Source organism: Eumetopias jubatus, unplaced genomic scaffold (assembly GCF_037043125.1).
Source record: "Eumetopias jubatus isolate StellerSeaLion01/CBP00866 unplaced genomic scaffold, mEumJub1_p1.0 scaffold_10, whole genome shotgun sequence".
In the NCBI taxonomy this organism is placed as follows: Eukaryota; Metazoa; Chordata; class Mammalia; order Carnivora; family Otariidae; genus Eumetopias; species Eumetopias jubatus.
The window spans coordinates 96195689-96212251 of record NW_028274816.1 but is presented as its reverse complement, the minus strand read 5'-3'; the positions used below and the strand labels follow the sequence as shown (position 1 = coordinate 96212251).

General features: G+C 44.8%; 1 protein-coding gene across 1 annotated transcript in view; it reads left to right on the top strand.

Moving 5' to 3' along the window:
• The window catches only part of TANC2 (tetratricopeptide repeat, ankyrin repeat and coiled-coil containing 2), a 347897-nt gene that overhangs the window by 328486 nt on the left and 2848 nt on the right, over positions 1-16563 (top strand). The window contains exons 19-25 of the mRNA XM_028087521.2: positions 2798-2931; positions 3917-4040; positions 8151-8326; positions 8646-8778; positions 10184-10275; positions 12382-12528; positions 14953-15053. Of these exons, the coding sequence (XP_027943322.1) occupies positions 2798-2931; positions 3917-4040; positions 8151-8326; positions 8646-8778; positions 10184-10275; positions 12382-12528; positions 14953-15053 (907 nt within the window). The remainder of the gene's footprint in view (positions 1-2797; positions 2932-3916; positions 4041-8150; positions 8327-8645; positions 8779-10183; positions 10276-12381; positions 12529-14952; positions 15054-16563) is intronic.

Sequence of the window (16563 nt, the reverse complement as noted above, 5' to 3'; positions counted from 1 at the left end):
TTCTTTATTATCACAGCAATCACAAGATGCATCCCAGTTTTAGAGGTGTTAAAACTGATTCTAGAGGGGAGGGGGTTGGGGGGAATGGGTTAGCCTGGTGATGGGTATTAAGGAGGGCACGTATTGAATGGAGCACTGGGTGTTATATGCAAACAATGAGTCATGGAACACTACATCAAAAACTAATGATGTAATGAATGTTGACTAACATAACATAATAAAGTAAAATTAAAAAAAATATGAAGGGAAAAAAGTGCATCTTAGAATCAATGAAATTTATCTTAGCCTATAGTGAAATAATAATTGAGATGTAATTTTTACAGAGCGGATTTTCTAAAAGCAGGTCACTAGAATATCCTGGTTGCTTTTGTCTTCCTTTTTCAGCCTCTTTATTCTTCCAGATAGCATCTGCCTACATCCAGCCTCCGCCGTCTGGCTGGCCTCCTCCCATCCCATAGGATTTTCACAGACTTCTTATGGAACAGTACAGAAGAAAAGCAATTAGATTGTTCACCACTCCCTCTTCTTCCTTGTCCTATAAGCTTAGACTGGGACCAGCATTAAAAATCATCTAGCAGTTCTGGAGGGCCTGAACCGTCCTATGACCCAAAAGAAGCAAGAGTTGACAAAATAAACGAGATACCTATAACTCATGCCCTTATCATCCTTTGCCTACGTTATTGCAACTGCCTGATCTCTGATCTTGTCACCCTTTCGTGATTCATCTCCCTTGTGACTTCCACCAGAGTGATCTTTGTTGATGTCACTTTCCTGCTTACCACCCTTTATTGACCACCTGTACCATTAATGAAGTTATATAGTGTAGCCTAAGAAGACCAGTCATGATCTCTAGCCTTATCTATTGCCTGGCTTCTCCAGTAACTCCAGTAACAATAAATTTGCTGTCTCCCACCTCAGTGCCGTACGTGCTCTCCCTGTGCCTGGCCTGCTCTCAGTCCTCTGTTTCTCTTTCAGCATCTAGCTCAGATGAACATCTCTTCCTGAAGACCTTCTCAGACACTTCTTTCTCTGTGTTACCTCCATACAACTTATACACTCGATAGCAATGTAATTTTTGTCTGTTATCCTTACTCAACCTGGAGTTCCTTGAGAGCAGAGACAGTGTCTGACAAATAGTTCAATAAATGTTTAATGTTTTGGATAGCAGTGATCAGTTTATGTCTCCCCAACCACCTGTCTCTCATTGGTCTTGCATGACCTGTCTGTGCTACACTCTTTCACAGTTGAAAATAGATAAACAGAAGAACCATTTGCTTTGCCGCATTCTGTTTAGTATCCCCATCCCATCCAAGCCGACTTTGGCTATTTCCCCAACTCTGTGCTGCATCCTGTCTGCCTCTTCAGACTTCTTAGATGTTTCGCTTTGAAAAAGGACCATTTATGTCAGATAATCTCATCAGCTGCCGACAAGCTAGGGAACAAATTCTGTTACTGGTCTCTAAGGAAGAGATTTGGCTCCGAACTGCTGTGTTTGCTCTAAGAACCAGTGTGTTGTTTTACAGAACCGACTTTACCTTAATCTTCTTTCAAAAAGTTTTAACAGTTTTTGATAAGATTTACATAAAATCCAGCCAAAGCAGTTTTTTGCTCTTGGATTTTTTAAAAGTACAGATCCCATTGTACATAGTTGTGTTGTTCTGAGATGAAATTGGCCAGCTGTGTTAATGACCATGTCCAGCTATCAGCTGGAGATTCCTGCCAAATTACATCATAACCTAAGCAACAGAGATGATACAACAAAGAAAACAGCCAAATGGAACATTCCCTCTCGTATAAATGTGTTATCCAGTGAGTTGAAATGCGCCAGCCAGAGCAATATAACTCCAGGTTAGAGTGAACAATAGTTCACTCAAAACAAAGACTGTTTAAGTTTCTCCCTGTTGTGTCCCTTCTAGTCACTATAGCTATTTTTATTATCAGTGACTCCATTATTTTATATTCAGAAGAGCCTTTGTCACACCTCTTCTCTCATCTTTAAGACTATTACCTTGAACAGTTCTGACCCTTATATGAAAATGGTTGCGGATGTACTCGAAACTTCTGTCTCAACTAATGAAGAAGAAAAGAAAACTGGCCCAGGAACCTGAGACTGCCATTCCTGGCTTTGGTTCTTTAGGTTTAAGGGCCTAGGAGTAGAGGTTGGCCAGAAGTGGTTCCTAGCTAATTCTAAAAAAGACCTTATTTGGGGCGCCTGGGTTAAACATCGGCTCAGGTCATGATCCCAGGGTCCTGGGATCAAGCCCCATGTTGGGCTCCCTGCTCAGCAGGAAGCCTGCTTCTCCCTCTCCCTGTGCAGCAACCCCTGCTTGTGCTCTCTCACACTCTTTCTGTCAAATAAGTAAATAATATCTTAAATAAATAAATATTTTAAAAATAAAACAAAAAGCCTTACTCTGCAAGGCCCTTCTCTCTACATTCCCCCCACACATACACACCCATGAAAGGTTTGTAGCTAAGAAGAGATACCAAAAAAAGAGGTAAGTCAGAAGTAGGGAAGACAGTCTGGGTAGGAAAGATGAAACCAAATAAGTTTAATCAAAGGTGATTTTTAATAAATGTATTATTACAATTGTCTCCATATATTGTAGGCCCACTAGAATGTGATTTTATGCATAATTTTTCTTTAAAAATTTCCTTCATGGCAAAAGTAGCTAATATCATCCTTGGAGGTAAAGTAGCAGTTACATTAATCAAGCACAGATGCACTGCTATGCTTACACACAGGGCTGGGGAGGTCAAGACCCACCTGTTCTCAGTCTATGTTCTCTGCCCTTAGCACTGACAGCTGCGGCAGGAAGGGGCAAGCTGGAGGTGTGCCGTCTGCTCTTGGAACAGGGGGCAGCAGTGGCCCAGCCAAACCGCCGAGGGGCAGTGCCCCTGTTCAGCACTGTTCGCCAGGGCCACTGGCAGGTAAGCAGGGTAGCTACTTCCAGTCCCTCAGGTAGGGGTGAGTTCTAGACAGGAACTTCTGAAGCAGAGAGCAAAAAAAAAAAACCCACAAAGTTTGGGTTACTCAGCAGTCATCGGGTTTGAGGACTTGGGTGTTTGTTATTAGTATTCTCGTTCATTGAGAAGATATCAGAAACCTAACATTCAAAATCATGGCCCATCTCTAAAAAATCTCTTAAAAATATCATCATCATGATCTATATTGTATAGAAGGACTAGCTACTTCTGGCGTGGTCATGGAGTGACCTGCTTCTCACATATCCACACGTCCACATATTCACAGGTCCTCTGGAAGGTTCATATCCCAAAAGATCCCTGCTAACAGGTGTCTTGCAGATGTCTCAAACTTGCTAAAAGAAAACGTGGTGTATGTAAATTCTAGCTATGCAATCTTTCCAGATGTTTGAATTCCAGATAAATGTTAATTTATATACTTAGGATGGAAAAGAAAGCAGATTGGTAATAATCTTTGGAAGTATTTGTGTAGAAAAAAGGCCCTAGAAGCCAAACAGTATAAAAGATTTATCAGAGGCACTTTATTGTTGTATTCACTTTAGTCATAAATATTCCCTACAGGCAGACTAGCAACCCCTAGAGGTCAATAAAATGGCACTGGCATAGGTAGTGACCTGTGTTGGAGCTTCCATTGTGGGATTGTTTAGTCTACATCTTGGCGTTTGGTATCTTAAATTCTTTTTCACTTAGGGGCTGAGTCACACATTCAGAGTTGAATTCTCATTTGGCTATCCTTAAAGAGAGTCTGAAATCAGATCACATGGTACCTAGGACTCTGCAGGAATTAAAGGGACCCTTGCAGTAGAAAGTTACATGGAGAGGTGACTTGCCTGTACAATAGGAGGAGATCCCCCAGTGTGGGGAGCAACATGCACATGTCTACTCAGCAGCTCTTCCTGGCTCATTCATCCCTGTTTCTCTGCACTTGCAGATTGTTGATCTTTTACTCACCCATGGAGCTGATGTCAACATGGCGGACAAGCAAGGTCGTACTCCCCTGATGATGGCTGCCTCCGAAGGCCATCTGGGAACTGTGGACTTTCTACTTGCACAAGGTCAGTCTTGGGATTCCAGAGCTGCATGGTCAGTGCCTATAATAATCCAAGGAATTCATGATTTCCAGTGATGGATTCTAAGAGATGTTAAGGATAGATATTATTGGGGTACCTGGGGGGCTCAGTCAGTTGAGCATCCAGACTCTTGGTTTCAGCTCGGGGCATGATCCTCAGGGTCCTGGGACTGAGCCCCGCGTTGGGCTTCTTGCTTAACGGGGAGTCTATTTGAGTTTCTCTCCCTCTGCCCCTCCCACCCTGTGTACATGTGTGCATTCTCTCTCTCTCTCTAAATAAATAAATAAATCTTTAAAAAAAAGAATATGTATTATGAATCTAGTTGGTTAAAATGTGAAAGTCCATCTCCTCTCCTCTCCTCTCTTATATACAGTGGGACCCTTTAATTCTGATATTCTTTGTATTCTAAATTCTCTAATTCAAATCTGTAATCTCTAAACTTTGATTTTTTTTTTTAATATACACTCAATAGATGTTCATCTTCCAAGGACTGTTTTTTCTTTAACTTTTATCTTTTTTTAAGCCTGTACAACTAATATTTTTCTTGTAATCCAAAGGAGGCAAACAGAGGTTAAGACAATTGCTGACAGTGGGACCCTATTTGAGAAATCAGGATATTATATTATCTTCTATTGTAATAAATTCCTTTTGACATTAACATTCACATACTCTTGGTGAATGAGAAATAAGTTAAAGAGATTGCGGTCACACCACCTTCAAAAGCATTTCAGGCTCCTTCTGATTGCTCTGACCTCAGTCACCTATGCAAAATAGGGATGAATGAGGGTAGACTTCTGTAGAAGGAAAACTCAAGTCACTGATGACTCTACAGTACCATCTAGTGGACTTGGAGCATTTACATGAAGTAGGAGATAGTGTGATTGTGACCAGCCTAATGACTCCATTCCAGTTAGCCTTCCCTATTAGTAAACTGGACCTAAACATCTATAATTATATCTATGGGCACATTTACTTCAAGCAAGCCAACCTCCTGAAGAATCATAACCAGGCCAGCACAACTGAGGGTCATCAAGTTAAGAAGAAGACGAGGTTTCTTCTAAGATTTCAAACTAAAAGCTCAGGCAAAGATTTTTTGGATCTTTAGCTGTATCCTCCAAAGAAGATTTGTTTGTTTCCACAGCCTCAGACTCGCAGTGCTGGGTCAGAACCAGAGAACCGCTCTCCCAGCATGCAAAGTGGTTCTTGCTTCTCCAATACAAGCCAACAAACAAGTCTGGTTTCGTAACATCTACCCTTACTTCTGCCAAGAGGGGGTTGGAGGAGGATAGGGGGTGTACCTGGATTCTCAGGATAAGATATGGCAGGAATAAATGTCCCAGAACAACCCAAGTCTACTGGAAAAGGCAAGACCTCTTCAGCCACTGATAACCTTTGGATCACTGCATAGTGTCTGCCACACGCTCGTGGAAGCTTATCAGACACAGATTCCAGAGATTTGTTCTCCCTTACCACTGCAGACATGCAGGTCTTTGTACTACTGATCTTCCTCAACTTATGATGGGCTTACATCCTGATAAACCCAAGTTTAAAATATTTTAAGTTGAAAATGAATTTAATACACCTAGCCTATGGAACATGATAGCTTAGCCTTGTCTACCTTAAATGTGTTCACAACACTTAAATCAGCCTACAGCTGGGCAAAATCATGTAACACAAAGCCTACTGTATAATAGTACTGAATATCTCATGTAGTTTATCGAATACGGTACTGAAAGTGAAAAACAGAATGGTCCTAAGTGTATCTGTTGTTTATCCTCATGGCCTTCTGGTTTGCTTCAGCTCACTTCCACTGGCCAGCATCACAAGAGAGCATCACACCCCACATCACTAGGCGGGAAAAGGTCCAGATTCAAAATCCGCAGGACATTTTCTACTGAATGTGAATCACTTTCGCACCATCATAAAGTTGAAAAATTGTAAATCAGACCATAAGTCAGGGATCCTCAGTATTTCATTTTTTCAACTTAAATCAGAGACTTCCACTAAATCAACAAATCCTACAAAACTTTATTTAGCTGCCGTTACTTGCAGAACACTATACCAGTGCTGTGCCGGTGAGTGATTTTCACTAATACACTGTAATCTCTGCCCTCCGAGACTCTCTAATCTGGCAAGGAGGGGATGAAACGAAGATAAATACCTGAAAAGCAGAGAACCCTGAGTGCTCTGATAAAGGTATTTGAGTTAGGAAAGGACAGACTTTGAAAGGTGAATAGGAAAAAAGTTTTGTAATCAGGGAGGGGGACATGAATGAAAAGTCAAGGAGGAGATCCAGCACACAACAGGTTTGGGGCAATAACTCAAGTTGTCTGGTAAAGTACATGAGTGCTCTTGGGAAGTAATATTGGAAACATATGTGGAAAGAAAGTGAAAAGGAACAGACTAAAAGAGGGTTTGGACTTAATTCTGAAGGCAATGGGGAGCCTTTCAAGATTTTTTTAAAGGGAATTGATGCCAGAGTTGTGCTTTAAAAAAAAAAAAAAAATCCCTCTGGCAGGGGTGTGAATAGTAGATTTGATGGAGGAATTATAGTGGGCTGGGGGATCCATTAGGAAGCACTGTGATAGATGAGAAATAACGAGGCTCTAATCCAGGTGCAGTAGCTGTTAGAATAGAACAGAAGGGCCAAGTACAAAAATGATTTTGGATATAAAGAGTAATTATATGTAGGAAATAATGACAGTTGAGTTAAAGATAACTCCAAAGTTTTAGAAGTGGATGTTTGGAAGACGTGTGATTCCACTAACTGCAATGGGAAGAAAAGAGAGAAGGGGAAGATTACATATTGAATTTTGGATGCATTTTGAATATATGGGTTTATTTCATATGTATCTCCTATTAATTTCTTAAATTCCAGCGTTCCTTATCTTTGGAAAATCAGCTTATCTGTAATATACATCCAGAACCTTCTTATCCTGCTTCTTCTACCGTTGGAGGCTCTGTCCAGGGAATTTACAGATGGTCCATCTGAGAAAACTCCTTAGATTCTCTCCCACATTCAAATTCATTCTGTGTTGAGTCGATGTTTTCATTGTAAACTATACCATTGTGAAAAGAAAACCCAGTACATAAATGGCTGTCATCAGGGAGGGTTAAAGGTGTGGTCCCTTCCAGCTCTTCATCCTGCTGTGGGAAGCCACAAGGTCTGGTTGTCTGACCTCTAGGAGTAAAAACATGATAGGCCAGAGAACTGCTGAGTAGACCCTGAGCCTAGCTATGGCACATGCTAAGCTTGATCTGACATCTGACCCCTGTCTAGCTGAGGAGGCAGCCTGGAAAGTGTTCTGTAGGCAGTAAGTTGATCCTAATTTAGTTAGTGTGCCATGTCAACTGTGTGAAAAGAATTGTCTTAGGTACTCTTCAAAAGTAGCAAGGAAATGATAGTCCCTTTGCCATCCAAGAGCTTACAGTCTAGGCTAAGAACCAAATATATATTGAATTTTAGACTAATTACAAAACAGTGTATCAAGTATGCTTGATCCTTACAGATGAAAATATAGGAACATTGAAGAGAAACAGACGTAGAATACCAGAAAGGCTAAGAGAGTGAGGATGGGATCATTGAAGGCTGACAAGTTTAATTAAACTCTGAATTTCCTTGTGGCCTGGGCTCAGTTTCTTCCCATGAGTTCATCTCCCCCGCATTCTAGGGAGAGAGAGCCTGGCCTGGTGCTATCACCAGTGATAAACATGGACTGAGCTCCTTCTGTTTTATGAGAATCTCTCCAGGAGTTTATACTATTACAAAAGGAAGACTTTTGCTGAGTCCTGAAAACATTCACTGAGAATTTATTACATGCAAGTAGGATACATAAAAAAAAGATTAAGAACAGAATAAGGTGACATGTGTTAAGCACATTGAAGACGAGGTGAACAGTGAACCGAGAGAAGCTTCCTGGAAACGGGATTTGGAATGGTCCCTACAGAATGAGTAAAAGTGAGGCAGGAATGAAAAGATTCCCCACGTGGAAGCAGACGTGACTGTGCTTCGACAGAGCGTGCAGCCTGCCCTCCTGCTCTGGATGGCCCCGTGTTTCGTGTTTCCTCAGCCCTGTGCTGCGTTCGCCCTTCCAGGTGCCTCCATTGCTCTCATGGACAAAGAAGGACTGACAGCCCTCAGCTGGGCTTGTTTGAAGGGTCATCTCTCAGTAGTGCGCTCTCTGGTGGATAATGGGGCTGCTACGGACCACGCTGACAAGAACGGCCGCACCCCACTGGATCTGGCAGCTTTCTACGGTGATGCCGAGGTGGTGAGTGCCTTTACACGGGCCTTTGGGTGGTAGGGACAGGGAGGGTTCTCCATCCGTAATGTTCTCGGGGGTTAAGCGTAGAGTAACATGTTGATGATTCCTGATAGAAAGTTCTTGGACCTGTACTTGCTAGAGGACAGGAATATTCAAAACATCATTAAAGACCAAGAGTACAACTGTGGCCTTAAGTCCCATGGCTACTACCCAGCCTGGTTCAGACCAGCGGTTGAATCAAGTCCAGGCAGCAGCCAGAGCCCTCAGTGGAGCGGTGCTGAGCCATTGGCCCTGTGTTAACTGTTCTGCTTGATCCATGTCCTAGGTCCAGTTCCTGGTGGATCACGGGGCCATGATCGAGCACGTCGACTACAGCGGAATGCGCCCTCTGGATAGAGCAGTGGGGTGCCGGAACACTTCTGTTGTTGTCACTCTTCTGAAGAAAGGAGCCAAGATAGGTAGGGGAAAGGAAGAAGGTCCTGGCCATCTGTGCCCGGGGGCCAGACTGGTCCAGTGGTCTGGCTGCCCTGGGTGTTTGGTGTGAGTGTGTATAGTTCCCCCTCTGCCCCGGCCCAGTTGTTGTCCAAGTGAACGGAAAGCCTCTTGGCCCAGAGAAAGCACCCTCTGAGCCATGGTCGCCACTGCTCTGTGCCAGAATCACCCGGTTATCTGCCGTGCCCCTGGTCGCCTTAGCCACGAGGCTGCTCTAACCTTAAGCACATCTTCGGGCCAACGCCTCTGTGCCAGCCCCACCCGTGAGCATCCTTGGTCCCTGCACTGCCATGAGCCTCTGCTTTCCCCTGCTCTGTATGTGCTTCAGACTCTCCGGTCCCTGCTGCTGCTGTCCCATCCACGCCCCCGTCCCACAGACCTGTAGGCGAGGGTTGGCTGATATGCTGGCTTTTTTGCTGCCTGCCTCTCACTGCTGCTTTTCCTTCTTTTTTTTTTTTTTTTTTTCACCTTCATCCATTTTTTTTTCCTCTCCTACAACTTTTTGTTTTCTCCTTTCTTTGAAGGTTGTCAGACGTTACCGAGTCGCCCACGAGGTATATTTCACCGCTGTCAGCATCAGGCGTGGTCTGATGGCTTGGTCAGCTTTGCCTTCTCCTCTTTGATTTAGCCTGCATGAGTTCCCTACACCTCTAATCTTTTAATTTACTTCACCTTAAAAGAAGATTTTTTTTAACGACTGTTGTAGAGAATAACTTGAACTTTTGATAACTAACCCTGAAAAGCTTAGTTGGTAAATAATTCAGGCGTCTATAAACTAATCAGTTTAACCTCTTCTTTCTCTTTGTGGGTAAAGTAGTCCTCAGTCATGTTGGCTTGTTTCACGTCTTTTGACATTCGAAGTAAATCCCAGGGAGGCCTATGTGATACTTACTTAAAATTAAGGGAGCCTTTAGAATCTTTAATGGTTCCCCTTTCTGCAAAGGACATATTTTTAAATTAAGAGACTAAACAGCTAGGGATTTTGAGTCCCGGGTTCTAAAATAAACTGCCCTTTTTGGATTTTTTAAATCTCTTGGTGACATTGAATGTAAACTCTTTCTCCCAACCTCATTTAAAAGAACTCCAGACTAAGCCATGGCCTGCCCAAATACAACACGTTGGCAGGCTTTGCTGCCCTCCTGTGGCGCAGGCTCAGACAGTTCAGATGTTCTTATTTTAAGGTGAATACAAATCCAGCGCAGCTTCTTGGCAGTGGGAGTCCCTAAGATACTCCCAGGTCTAAACGATGAGGAAGTTGTGGAGCAAGTTGTTCTCTCAGCAGAAATCCCCCAGGATGTTTTTTTCACCTAGCTTCCTGCCACCCTTACATTGTCTGAGTTTTTTACCCATCATGCATCCTGTACACTACAGGTCCAGCCACATGGGCGATGGCCACCTCCAAACCAGACATCATGATCATCCTGTTGAGCAAGCTGATGGAAGAGGGGGACATGTTTTATAAGGTGAGGGGAGGAAGGAACAGTTTCCTCAAAGCAGCCACTGACTGTTCTCTACCTGTAGAATCTACTAAAGTCTTGACAGTCTCATCCTCAGCTCTAGAGGCAAAGGGAGAATGCCATCCCTCAATGATGGGCTCCTAAGTTGACCATCCTGAGTTTTTAATTTCCCAACAAGAGAGCAAGAGTGACCTACATAAGCCTGCAGCTGATCAACTTGAAGACCTAATTTTATCTGGTCACTTACAGGCAGTTACCTAGATTCTGCGTGGAATCTGCTAAGTGGGACCTGGAAACTCATGGGACAAGTAAAGTAAAATTACGTAGTACAGCTATTTTTTAGTCTGTGAGAAAGAGACATTGATCTTTGCTTTCATATTTAATATATAAATATAGATTTTAAGGTCTGTAGTGATAATAGCTTGTCAACATCCCTGAGTAAGATAAGGAAAGCAAGACAAATAGCAATTATAAGATTTTCTTAAAGTCACTCACTGAATGACAACAGAAAAAGTATGGAGTCTTTTTGTAGTCACAGTTCAAGCTGAAGGCTCCAATATCCTAACACAGACTCTCTGCTGTGGCCTATAGGAAATCCCAAAAGAACATTACATGACACGGCACCTGGCTGGCTCAGTCAGAAGAGCTTGCAACGCTTGATCTCAGGGTTGTGAGTTAGAGCCCCATGTTGGGTGTAGAGATTACTTAAATTAAAAAAAAAAAAAAAAATGAAGAAGACGATCACATGTCACAGTTATCTGGTTAAGATTAGCAGCGTCTTCTTCTCCTAAAGGTAAACATAAATCCAACCTCACTGAAATATCAGAGGCCCAAAGATGGGAAATGATTATGAAGCACATTATTACCACCTCCCATCCACCCCTGTGTAAGGGATGTTTTGAGTTCCTGGGGGAAGAGTTGTGTTTCCTGAGGATGCTCCGTGTGAAAGTCATGATAATCTAGGAATCTTGGGCTTCTAGGAAACTCGAGTCCTGACCCAGCCAGGATTTCACATGACTTCCAAGAAGGGCCTCATTAACTCTAAGTGTCCTATTTATGGACTTGGGGATAGCATTGCTCTCAAGAATCTAAGCCCTGGTTATAATATAGCTTCTCATATTCCAACACAAGGAGTCCTACCTCCTAATAAGAATAGGCAGAGCTACTACTGTTCCCACCCAGAATTCTACCTTGGTAGACTCCAGATCTCTCCTTAATGAAAGGTGCTGAAGAGAAAATGAAAAGATTGCACTCTCTGGTGGAGTTGCTATACAGAAGGAATACAGCCGATTAAGATCAGCTAAATGAATGGGAGATGCCTCCTGCATCATGCTGAGCTCAGCTGATAGATTTTCATTTGTTTTATTTTATTTTTATTTATTCATGTGTGTATGTATGTATTTATTAGCTGATAGATTTTCAGACACAAAATGTAAGGAAAGTTCAGGGCCCCTGTTACCAAGTCCCTAAATTGGTCATGGATTTACTTCATCTTGGAAAGGCTCTCCTACACAGATGGATCACAAATTCTAAACTTCTCTACTACCACCCTACCCCCAAGGCTTTTCTAAAAACGGGAACACTGACATACTATTTTATGCATTGAGATTAGGGAAGCAACGGGTAGACCGTTTTAGCTCCCACCTCCTTTGTGAGGAAGAGAATGACCTCTTCTAGAGGACTGGCAAGGAGGAGCATCAAATGGAAGAGTTTTCCAGGCAAGCCAAAAGTAAAGAAGTAGTAGTAACTCTGGAGTGGTTGGGACTAGGAAATGATATGTGTCCCAAGGAGATCAGGTCAAGAAAAAGCTCCTTTGAAATGAGCAAGATCAGTCTCTTGGGAATCTGGTCGGGAAGCTGGGGGTTCCTGGTATTGGTTCTCTGGATTGTGCCTTGGGTATCCCCTTCAACCTTGCCCTTCCTGCCAGGTGAGTTTCCTGTTGAAAAGACTGGACCCTCTGCTCTCACAAGCAGGGCCAGCCCTCCTCCCCAGGCTGGAGTTTGGGAGGGCTAACTTAATAATCACTGCAGAGAGGAGGAAGGGAGCGGGGCCAGACCTCCTCAGCTGCTCAGCAGACCAACTGTGTGTTTTGCCATCTTGTACTCCCATTAGAAAGGTAAAGTGAAGGAGGCTGCCCAGCGTTACCAGTACGCCCTGAAGAAATTCCCTCGAGAAGGGTTTGGTGAGGACTTGAAAACCTTCCGGGAACTAAAGGTGTCTCTCCTCCTCAACCTCTCTCGATGTCGCAGGAAAATGAACGTAAGTCCCTCTCCTCCCAGCTGCTTTCTACGGCCCTGGAAGCTGACAGCCCACATCACTCACTGGCTCTTACCAGGCCCCTAAAATCGTTCTCGGCCCATTTGGAACTTGGTTGTCCTTCACAGAGCACTGACATTTGCAATTTGAAAGAAATCAAGTCTAAGCACAATCCGTATATTAATCTGTGAAAAAGTTAATGCTGTGGGCACCTTTGGTGCTTTCTGAATTTTTAGTTCACACTGAAAGTGATTGGAATACCATCATCATTGTCTCCTACCCCCAAGTCAGTTTTCTGGTCTTTGGGAAAATGTGAGAGCAGGTCGTCGCTAGAATTCTAGCTGCAATTAGATATGAATTGTAGTCACTCCCTTCCTTTCTAGTAGACCCCTAGTCACTTAAGGAAGGGCTGGAGAGAGGACTCAGGACCATGGACTTCAAGGTTTATTTCAAAGGCTAATCTTGAACTTTTTGCTCCTTTCCTCATCTTTTTACTCCAGCATGCCATGTCCCTTCTTGTCCCAGAGGGAATCTTAGAACTCTTCCTGGCCATCTGTTACCCACCGTGTAGTCCTTGGTCCTTCTTGCCTGCCATACAGAAACTGTCTGGTGCCCTCAGCCACTGCTCACGTGACACACAGATGCTCCCAGGCCAAGAATCCTTTCTCAGAGACTGGGAATAGCTGAGATCGTGTCAGGAACCTCTGATAACCCCCTGCCTGAGGTCTCACAGTTCCTCAGGAGCTAAAAACAATCCACCCCAAAAAAGAATGCCGATGAGTAGAGAGCTCAGCTGTGCGGAAGTGAGATTTCAGCTGCAGGGGCAAGAGGTCCGCTGTGAAGTCCAGAGAGGTTGTGTGTATGACCTTCGCATTCTCCATCTAAACCCTGGCAATGAGAAGAGCCTGGATGTCCCAGAGAACACAGTTATGGCCCGAAGAGGCAGCGTTGCTCCATGGTGCTGAGGAGAATGTGGCCAGGGTAGCAGTTCCTGTGGGAAGGAGATGCCCCAGGGGAAGGCAGTGAGGCTCTTCTGTGGAACAGAACCAGACCCACGGTACCCAGGGTCCCCCAGGGCACCAGCCATTGAGAATGAGACAACACTCCGGAGCCAGTGCCAGCCCATTGCCTTCTCTTTTGCTTAAACAAATAATCTACTTCTTAAAAGCATTCTCATCTTGCCAGAAATGATGATTGTCCAAAAGAAAAAGAAAAACATTAAAAGATAAGATCGGAAACAGAGTAGTGATAGATGATGACTCCCGTGAGATGGAATGCTCCCTCTCTAGCTCCACACTTGCTCAGAACAGTTAGCAGGCAGCTCCCGTGACCAGCACTGTATGAAGCAGCTGAGGTCTGCCTTCTTCAGTCTTAGATGGCTCGTTACTTTTCCTTGATTTCTACCTGTGCCCCAGGCCTTTGTTCTGCCTCTGGAATCACGCGCGTCACCAGAGGTTACTGTGCTGTCCTGAGGCTTTGACATTGAATGAAAGAAGAGAAAGAACTCTCCTTTTAGCTCAGTATGGAGGGGTATCTTTAAAACCATGGCTTTGTTCCCCAGGCCCCTGTTCCCAGTGTTCTCAGATGAGGACAGATGAGACCACACTCCTCCAGGGAGCCTCAGTGAGCAAGAGATGAGGTGACCGCACGAACGCCAGTCACAGCCAGGGCCCTCTCTTACTATATTTTTGTTGTCGTTTTAAATGCTTCCTAAGTAAGAAGCCAGTTAAGAGAAGGAAAAGGCCATTTACTAAGCATCTGCTATGTGCCAGAAATGGTGTTTGGGGCTTTCAAATGCATCATCACACTTCATCCCACCTGCGAAGTAGGTATGGATGAGAAAACACACTACCCCCTCTGAGGGGCTATGTGGCCGACCAGAGGACTGAACCCAAGTCCATCTGGCGCCCCGACCCCATCTAGTCTCCATGGTCAGTGCAGCTCTCCTTCCCACAGACCTCATCCTGCTGGACCTCACTCACCCCTTAGGAAGCGGAGGAATAGTGGGTGCGACAGGAAGCTGGGGGGTAGGTTGAGGCCCCGTGAGAGGCACATGGCTGTGTTTGCCTTCCTACACGCATGTGTATCAAGGGGTCAGGTTTCCAACTTCAGGAGCTGCGCTGGGTTCACATTTGGCTTCTGGGCTGGAAGGAGCTTCATTAGAAAAGCAGAAGGAAGGCACATTAAAAGTATTTTAATGCTTCTGGGCAGATAAATTCCCAGGACCTGTTGCAGGGCCACACAGGGCAAAGGCAGGAGGAACTTCTAGTCTGGGCCACATGGCTAGAGCCATGCCAGGCATGTCGAGAATCCCAGGTGTTCCATCCATAAATGTCAAAGAAATGTACGTATAATCTGTTTTATTCCCAAATTGTCTATTTTTCCTATCTCTTCAATGACTCATTTGCACACCTATTGTAATGACAGGATTTTGGAATGGCGGAGGAATTTGCTACTAAGGCCCTGGAGCTGAAACCGAAATCTTATGAAGCTTACTATGCAAGAGCAAGGGCAAAACGCAGCAGCAGGTGAGGAGAGAGAGAGAGGGTGACGAGCAAGAGGTCTCTTTTCCGAAAATCTGGCCAAGGCAATGTAGGCCATCCTGGGGCATATGTACCCAAATGTGTCTATCCCTGAGGACTTTGAGGGACACGCTTTGGGGACGGCTCCCGTAGCACAGAACTCCACTTGAGACTGGCAGATCCTCAGGGCTGTGGAGCTCTAGAACATTCACTTTGGGAGGAAGATGCCTTCGCATTGCTGGAGAATGGCGCTTCTTCCACGAAGCCCCTGCCATCTCTCACTCACTTTTTGACCCCTAGAACAGACAGCATAAAGAGACACTGGTGACTTAAGAAGAGGTCACTTAAGCAGAACATCCTCCGGGCCCTTTTAGAAGGAAAAGTAGGACGAGTCACTTACGCCACAGGCCCCTCTTGTCCCGTAGGCGTCCGAGGGGCCCCTGGATTATTTAGCTTCCAGAGCTCTCCTCAAGTCTGGCGGCGTCGGCCCTCCTCCTCACCCAGGTCACCACCACCGCCACACCACACCCTCACGGAGACAGGAGGTCCTTGCTGCCGGGACTGAGGGGGCCCGAGAGAAACTCGGAAACTCCATCCCCCGTGTCCGTCCGCTGTGGCTTGGCCAAATTGGGCAGGAAAGGCTCCAGAAGGACCTAGAACCTGCCATCACTGATCTTTGGATAACTTGTCACTGTCCTTGATACCTCCTGCCCGGTGCCCCATCCTTCTCCCAAACTCTTCCCTGGGAAAGACCTGCTTCACATTCACTGTTGAGGCCAGGGGAAGATATGGTCCTGAAAATCCAAGCCCAGGTTAAGTCTAGTGATGACAGTGGTGATAACATTAGTCTTAACTAGCTGGGGGAACAAAGTCCTTACAGAAGCTTGACTGTCAAATTCTCTTTTTCCCCAGAGAATTCCTTCCCCACAAGGCCAGTTGCCCCTTTCCTGGGCGATTATTAATAGAGAGGATTGGACTATCTCTGAGAGTTCGTGTCCTCATCTGTAAATTAGAATCTGAGTGGCCTAGTCAGCGAGCCTAATCCCTGCCCAGCTCTGATGTAGCTGAACGGAGGAGCGACAGTGCTGTGGGGCGAGAGTGGGGAACAAAGGGCAGAAGACGGGCTTCTTGCCTGGGACGGAACAGGCCTGAAATTTGGAGCCAAAATATTAAGAATATAAAGAAAAAATTATGACGGATCAGCAAGATTTTTAAATATTGTAGTTACTGTTTTGTTCCTAAGCTAATTGACAGTGACCCTGTAAATGACAACCCCACCCAACCCTCCTACTGCCTGGTGTGCATTTGGGCACTAAGAGAATCTTCCTGAAGGGCCTGGCTGGACTGACAAAGTGGGGCCACTTCTCTGCTAATCCCAGAGAGGCCAGAAGGAAGATGGAGGCTAAACAGGCTAAGGAAGCATTCTGGACTCTTCCAGAATGACAGCCTACCTGTTTCCTCCCTTACAAACCCAACGAAACCAACCCCACCCCACCCCCCAGATGCTACCCCCCAG